At 40.4% G+C, this 8,426-nt stretch overlaps 1 protein-coding gene across 1 annotated transcript; it reads right to left on the bottom strand.

Annotated features, from left to right (window-relative positions):
* LOC135240956 (interleukin-1 receptor type 2) lies at positions 1 to 7,873 on the bottom strand. Its single transcript, XM_064311033.1, has 10 exons — positions 7,718 to 7,873; positions 5,588 to 5,672; positions 4,746 to 5,019; positions 3,390 to 3,564; positions 2,867 to 3,044; positions 2,710 to 2,763; positions 2,424 to 2,486; positions 1,972 to 2,107; positions 1,646 to 1,791; positions 1 to 1,139 (listed from the first exon to the last, which is right to left on the bottom strand). The coding sequence occupies exons 1-10, from the start codon at positions 7,868 to 7,870 to the stop codon at positions 1,000 to 1,002; spliced, it is 1,404 nt and encodes a 467-aa protein (XP_064167103.1). The 5' UTR covers positions 7,871 to 7,873; the 3' UTR covers positions 1 to 999.
* Positions 7,874 to 8,426: the final 553 nt, after the last annotated feature.

Genomic DNA, 8,426 nt, shown 5'->3' with positions numbered 1-8,426 from the left:
TAGATCTGCATTCATTTTATATTTTATTAAAATACAAAATATTGGGGGCTTCTTCTTAGATCTCCAGATCCAAGTCTGAGAAGCCTTGAATTAAACACTTGGACAAAACCAGAATATGAAAAACAAATGGGCAAAGTAATAGCAAAGTCAAACCAGTACTGATAATTTAAACATCAACAACACAGGAATGGCTACAAAAATAATGTCTCACTCATTATATTCACATTTTACAAAATATAAATGACTTTAAAGATAAAAAACAGGAGACTATTAATTTAACTGAAGTGACACTGATATATAGTATACAGTATATAAATGCCCAAACTGTAGGTAATGCCAATTCCTAGGAAATAATTACAAATAACTTCTCATTTAAGAACTCAAATGAAAAAAATACAATAATTCAAATCAAACACAAGGCAAATTTAAGACTTATTACTACTCTGTTCACACATTGTCATAAATGTAGGTATTGACAAATTAATTGACAAAAGATCATGTATAATACTGCAATAGCAGGGATAGTGTCACAGTATCAGAGCTAGCTGAAATCATCTCTGTGCATAATGTCCATGATTTTTAGTGAGATGGAACATTCTATAAAGGCAGTGAAAGTTACAGGCAGGGACTGAGGGGTGACTGACTACCTTGATTAACCCTTTGAAGGGTAGGTTATTCCAGAATGTTTTTTTTTTTTTCAAAACTCTAAGTCAACTCCACTGCCTTCAATGACCAGTAGTCACTGTTATATCTGCATTAGAATTTTCAGTGTGATTGGAATGTTCAAGAACATTCCAATCACATATTTGTGACCTCACATCTTAAAGGGTTAAAGTCAAGGTGTCACCATTGCCTTACCTCAAAGATGGAGACAGCTAACACTTTTCATTTGTGTAACCCCAAAGATGACTGGAGTAGCACACTAAAACTTTTGTCTCCATTTGTTTGTATCTAACAGAATTATAATATAAACAAGAGCATGCAGGGCAGCACTAGGCTTCAAAAGGTGCTATTCTGCCTTGCCAGTATATAATCTGTCTTTCGTTTGGTTTTGAGGAGCTGGTAGAGGATCACACACACCACCGTTAGGAAACAAACAGTTCCAGCTGCAGCCACTATGAACCATGTGAATGTGGAGTCTTAAATGGGGAGAGCAATGAGATTGACAGGGGACAGGGTGAGAGAGGGAGGAGGGGAGAAGAGAAGAAACAGAGAGATAAGAAAACATTAAACATATATTTGATTGATTTATTTTCTATTAAACAATGAAATCCATATATATATATACATAAACACTATTCAGCTTTGATAAAAAAATATTATTATGATTATGATGATGATGATGATGATTATTATTATTATTATTATGATGCAGAAAAGATTATGTCTGGATTATGCCAATATTCATAGACATTGCATTTCAAGAGTCATTACTGACCTAGAAATTAACACAAAATGCAATGTATGGAATTAATGTGAAACACTCATAAGCAAACATTGCCCCTGAATTTCTGCTGAAGGTCACAAATATTGCTCAGAGGGGTTTGTGAATATTCCCAGTGCCTTTGGGTATTTGATCCACTGAAGTAGAAGAATGAAAATAGTGGTATCCTATCCTGACAGGGGACCAGAAGATAGGGCCTACCTTCCAGTCTGACATGAACCACCACCTCTTCTCTTCCTCTGTGGTTTTGAGCAACACACTTTATCTCTGCCCTGGTGTCTTCCTCAAATAACTCCAGGAATACAAGCCCCAGCTCGACGTAGTTGACCCCCTTCTCGACAGTGACCCTGGTAATTCAGAAGGAATGTTTGACCCATTATGTCATATTATTACACTTGAATTAATTAGTGTAAGGTTTATCTGTACGCAATAGTTTCACTAATATCTTTGAATGAATACTAATCTGTCAAAACTCACTGATACATGCACAAATAAAATTAAAATATACAAAATACAAGGGACATTACTTTTTATCTCCCAATAAAGCGTGACCACTTAGAGAGTACTCCTGCACAGTCTGGCCATTTATGAACCATGTGACCTCTGTGGAGTCTGCTGATTGGTTCCCTGATGACGCCTTGCACATTATCAAAAGACTTGATCCTGAATGAAGGAACAAAGAAGCGCACATGCATGCACACACAGACAGAGAGAGGAGAGAGAATTAGTGATGAAATCACTTGCAATGGAATACATAGTGAACACAGATGGCATTATGTTCATAACTATTTACAGCAAGATCATGAAATATTAAATAATAATTTTGTCAATATGTCATTTGACCACTGTATATTGTTTTTATATATAATGCTTTTATACATTACATTAATCAACTATCAATATCAGTCTATATCATAACAGCAGTGAAACACTGAAAAGAACGGCAGTGCAATACTTGCTTCTATGATAGTAAACTCACCCAAAGTACTTTGGAAGAAGGTGCCGTTCACTGGATCAACAATTTTAGGTCGAACAGTCTCCACTGGCAAAATAAATACACAGAACAGGTGGTAAAAATCACATTCATGCCAGCTCACTTAATAAATGGGTGGATTATCAGCATTACTAACATAAGGTCAACACAGGATGCAATTCACATGAGACATGGACGGCTTTACCTAGAGGCCTACACTGAAAGGCACGATGCAGAACAGAAAGACCGTTCCTCAGCCAGGAAGGATCTGCTTGTAACTAAATTTACTCACATACTGGGCTGTGGCTGGGTGTGGCACTTGGTAAAGTGGGTCTGGGTTCAGGAGCTGGACAGAGAAATTGGACTGTTATTTGGGTTTTTGAAAATTGCAATATGAATCCCTGGGCTTCAGAGACCATATGGAACAGTACTAGAGTATGGGTAAATACCTGTCACGCTCAGCTTGGTGACTCTGGTGACAGTGTACTCCGTATTGTTGAAGAGTATTTGCAGCTGGCATGTGTAAAATCCCTCGTCTGTGGAGCCGACGTTTCGAATAGTGAACGACGTGTTCGTCTCTCTGCGATAGCGTGTCCTGTTCACGGAGAAGGCAATAGGGGTGGCCTCCTGCAAAACAATCACACAGAGTCGTGCCTTAGCTCAGGTGTGTCAAACTCCAGTCCTGGAGCGGATACACTGGTCTGCTGGTTTTCCATGAGCTTCGGCTCAAGGGATTCATGAAAATATTTGGTTGGCTAGACAGTCCACACAACTTGTTTTCAAGGCCCTAGCTGGCAGCTGCATGAAAGGAAACCACAAACACCTGCAGCCCCCCAGGACAGGAGTTTTACACCCCTGCTTTAGCTGGAGAATTACTAGATGGGGTCTGCTATTTATTTATTTATTTTTTACACGGGAAATACTACCATATACATCACAGTATTCTGAATTGATCAAAGCAAATATAGCTACCTTGTACCATTTCAGCCTCCCGGTGATGTTGAATTCATTTATATGGTGACAGCTGAGCTTCATATTTTGGCCGGGGAGAGCGAATTTTGGGTAGGATATCGCATCCAGGCTTCCAGGCTGCCTTGTTTTGTACACTCGTAGAGTAATGGTCGAAGCACAGCAGTAGGAAGCATTTCTAAAGAGGAGGAGAGGAGGAGAGGAGGGCATCAGGGCCTATTCCGGCTATTGGCTATTGACTCAGGAAGCTTGGCCCCATTGAAAATACATATGCATGCACTCACCAATATTGCGTATTACAATAAATATTTCTACAAGCATACCCATTTACCATAATCCCGCAAAAAAAAAAAAACAGTACCCAGGAGTTCACAAAAGAATGACTAAGTTAATCCACATCATGGCTATGAGTTAGGATTCATAGCAGCCACAGCATAGGAAGAACCATATCATCAGGTCTGAAAAAAGATCATATCATTGAAATAACTTGCCAGCTAGCATCTATGGAGTGGACCACCATCAAGATACTGTGCATGATTTAGTTTCTGAATAGAACTACAGCTCAAATTTAATCAAAAGCCTAGGAGAGAGCTACATTACATTATTACATTAGCCTACCTGTAGAGCTACCAGAGAGCTACCTGTAGGTTACATTCCATACCTGCACAGCGAATGCTAAATGTTGGAAACAGAAATGACTTTTATACCTGCAGGGGCTTGAGCTAAACTGAAAGGCTATGAGACAGAAAGTGAGAGAGGAACAGTGAATGTTTTAGAGAACTTGAAGTGCTTTATCTCCCATAGTGAGGCCAATTCCATATTTCACATACTTTCTAGCAGCTCATTAACGAACTGGTGTTTCCTGAGCCATGTAATATTACCATAGAATTCAGTGGCTGCTTGGTAAATATAAGCACCTCTCTTGCTGAAAAAAATATTATAAATATTTGTGTAAATATTTCCCTCTTGATTATCTTAAACACCATTCCCGCAATTTGGTTAACTTAATTCACTTTACCCGAAAGAGATCCGAGATATTATTAGCAACCTACAGACAGGACTGGAGGATGACACTCCTTGCCTATGCACTACTACACACTGTAAAATGGCGATTATCGGGCAATAAGTATTGATGTGCATGAGGGACTCAGTGAAGCACAGAACGTACGTACACATCGAAAACTACAAACAGGATCTGAAGAGAAACATGGTCCGAGTAAAAAGTCCACAGACTGTACGCAGTAAGCTCCTGAGTAATGTGAATTTATTAACACCAGAAAAGATCGTTTTCGAGCCTAACGTCCAATGGAAAGAGCATCGTTTCCGAGCCTTCGTCAGATTTCGAGGCACCGGACCCACCTGAAGACGCAGGAGTAGGTTCCAGAGTCCGCGGCCTGGGCGGGCAGGAACCACAGGCGGCGCTGGCGCTGCTGCTCCTTCACCCGGACGCTCTCTTCGGCGGGGATGGGCTCCTCGCGGCCCGCGTCGTCGACCCGGCGGAAGCTCATGGCGCCCTCGCTCTGGGAGAAGCCCTGCCTGCGGAGGAAGCTCTCCAGGGAATCGCATCGCAGGACCACGGCCTCGTCCTGCAGGCGGAACTCCGAAACCTCCGCAGACAGCCGGTAGCAGCCCCCTGTGGAAAGAGCCCAGCGGTGCATTGTTACCAGCCATGGAGCCGGCAACACCAGCTCCACCAGCGGCAAATAATCTGGCACAGAGCAACGCCACCTCTCAGTGTTTATGGACTGCACAGAACAGCGGTGTCAAAACTCCGGTCCTGGAGGGCCAGAGTGCCTGCTGATATTGCACTTGTGGTTTCCTGTCAATCTGCACCCAGTTATGGCATTGCTGTGTGGACTCATAAGCCGATCAGAGACAGCTTTTTTTTTTTGTTGTTGCTGTATTTCTTTATGTGAACTGCACTAAACCAACCTCCAACTGCTTGAAATGGTAGTCATGCATAAAACAAATGAAATCACCACTGGATGATGAAATGTAAAAAATCCAACCAGTAACAGCCTACAGCTGATCACCCGGTAGCAAATTGTGCTTCAGCTGGATGACCTACCGATGACACCACAATTGTTTCACACAAAAATATTTTGTGTATGTGTGTATGTTTTCGCCAGTAAATATCTTTGCTGATTTCAACTTGAAATGCAACACATCTTTACATGAGTGATACACATACGAACACACACCTCTCATGGGTATCTTAGACATCCTGTTGGCACCAACCACATTGATGGAGAGTAAAACGGTCAGTGAGACAAGGGCCAAGGCAAACTGTGGAGAAAACACATCAGAAACCACACATGGAAATGTTGTTATCACTCATATAATCACTTATATCCAGCTCTGTATGTCGTTTTTAAAACCAAAACCAGATGAGTGGCAACCCATGGCTTTGACAGTGATGACCTCAATGAGACATGTTTTGCTCATAGTGCTAAAAAAAAAAAACAGTCCTCATATTGTTGAAATGCAAAGCTACAATTTTGATTACAATGCCTGTCTTTACTGGCCACAAGTATCACTTGAGGGAAAAAAAATATGCACACACAACGTATTAAATAGTCCCAAACATGTTTAATCATGCAAATTATGTTTTGACCAGCAGCAGCGTGTCAAGAATCAAATCAAATCAAATCAAATTTTATTTGTATAGCGCATTCTACAGCAGTTGTCACAATACGCATTACAGACAACCCTGGCCTAAACCCCCACAGGAGCAAGCCTAAGGCAACAGCGGCAAGGAAAAACTTCCTGTGGCAGATGGGAAGAAAACTCAAAAGGAACCAGGCTCAAGGGGGAAACCCGTCCTCCTCAGGTCGGCGCAGGGTGCCGGCTAGTGACCAACATGTCCGTCTGTTTTACAGCTATCGGCGTGCTCATTACTAGCATGATTTCTCGGAAGAACATTTCAGCTGTTTCACGTCACGTAAATACTACTTTGCAGTATGATTCAGATGTCCTACCACAGAGTTCAGTGCCCTCACAGTAAACTTTGCCAAACACTAGAACCTCCAACAAAAACAATACCCTTCAGTGTTGTGCATATTAGAGACAAGTGCTGGAGTCAGTCCCATATATGGCCATTTAAATAGTACTGTAGGTGATGTCAGTTTTGATGTCAACAGTGCTGTTATCACAAACACAGTCAGTGTGTAGGCGAAATCCCAGTAACAGAGCCTTGGTACAAGTGATAAACTCTCCATTCTATTCAATTAATGTACCACAGCAGATTTGCACTAAATCCAGACCTCGCTTCTCTCCATATGTTCCTCCCAGAGAGACTGATATTCCACATACAGAAAATTGGGACAGTGACACATATTTCGCTGTTTTGGCTCTGTCGGTCTTTAATTCCTATGTGGACCACCCGATATGGATGTAAATGCCCTCAAATTAAAGCTGACATTCCATACTCTAATTTCATATATTTATGCTTTATTTCAAATCTGCTGGAGAACAGAGCTAAAACAACAAAAACTGTCACTGTCCCAATCCCCCACATATACAACCGTCTGTGAAATAGCATAGATATTCTGGTGGAAAATATCACTTAAATGAAAATCCAATGTAATGTCTCACAGGGCTAGAAATACACAATGTTAGAGCATCAAATATTAACACTCAAATATTAAATATACTGGGGAAAAAAAATACGGTAAGACCTACAGTATGTCAACATCGCAAACTTGTATTCAACACAAAATATGAATCCAGTAGCTCACTATCACACCACAAATAATACAAATGCTTTCTCTCACTATCAGCTAATTATTTTCAAGAGAGATGAAGGAATTTTATATGGCAAACAAAAGTAAACAATAAAACTTCCAAGCTAGATGTGTAAGTACTCAGACGGTTAAAAAGGTTCCTTAACTGACTTTATTTAAACATTTAAAAATAAAATATTACATTTCTCCTTTTGACCCAATTCAAGACTCACCTCTTCAGGCTGCACCTCTCCCCATCCCTCCCTTCCCCCCTGTAAATGACTAAACTTAGGGTTGTAACTAGGCAGCTGTTTCGTAGGTGACTTAGGTGCATTAACTGTCTTAACGACTACTTGTATATTTTCCATAGATTGCGTTGTTGCCGTTCTCGTTGTTAGTGTTAATCAGTTTAACCATCAGGGTCCAAGTTGAACTATGCGGTTGTTCCCTGCACTTGGACCGGTCCTTCTCTCTAGGGGTTTCGTCATACTTGTTCCTGGTTATGGTTATACACTTTGTTGTACGTCGCTCTGGATAAGAGCGTCTGCCAAATGCCTGTAATGTAATGTAATGTGGCAGTAAATGAAAATATAAAGGCGGTTACCTTACCTTAACTCTGGGGATCATGTTGCTCTGAGTGATGGTAACAGACACACAGACTGCTCCTCTCTGACTGTGAGCACGACCGTGGGGGGGAACCTCTCTCACCCACTTATATCTTCCTCCACTGACGTGGAAATTCCTGCTATTTCTCAATGGCATCGACAGCAAATGGTGACCTGCAAATAAACACACATACACACCCATATCTGACACACTTTCTTTTTCCAGTGCTGTCATTAATGTAGTGTAATGTATGCAAGTCTACATAATTTTCAAGCTCCTGCTATGAAATGAAAAGTAGAACTATTGCGCACTGAAATTCTTACTTTATCGATACATAGATGCTCTCTGTACAATTTTTGTTTCATGTCCCTCCAATTTTAAATCTCCTTGCACATTTGTCATTTGATTACTTATTTTAACTCTACCAAGCTAAACTATTTTACAGTTTTTGGGTTTCTAGTACATAATTGTAAGTGTTGATACCATAGATGCCTCCAAATATAATTTGCATATGACTTGCTATTGTGTTAAAATATTTTCAGTTATTTATAATGAATTCCTTTGCACAAACAACAATCACTAAAAGGTAATGATCACTGTATTTTACACTTCAGAAATTAACTTTGCTTATATTGCTCAGGAAATGGTTTGTTCACACCTCTGAAAATGTATAATTAGTCAGCGAATGAATTACTGCATGTTACAAAACAAA

The sequence above is a fragment of the Anguilla rostrata genome, chromosome 15, assembly GCF_018555375.3.
Source record: "Anguilla rostrata isolate EN2019 chromosome 15, ASM1855537v3, whole genome shotgun sequence".
NCBI lineage: Eukaryota > Metazoa > Chordata > Actinopteri > Anguilliformes > Anguillidae > Anguilla > Anguilla rostrata.
Note: the sequence above shows the minus strand (reverse complement) of the source record. Positions and strands in the feature narration are given on the sequence as shown.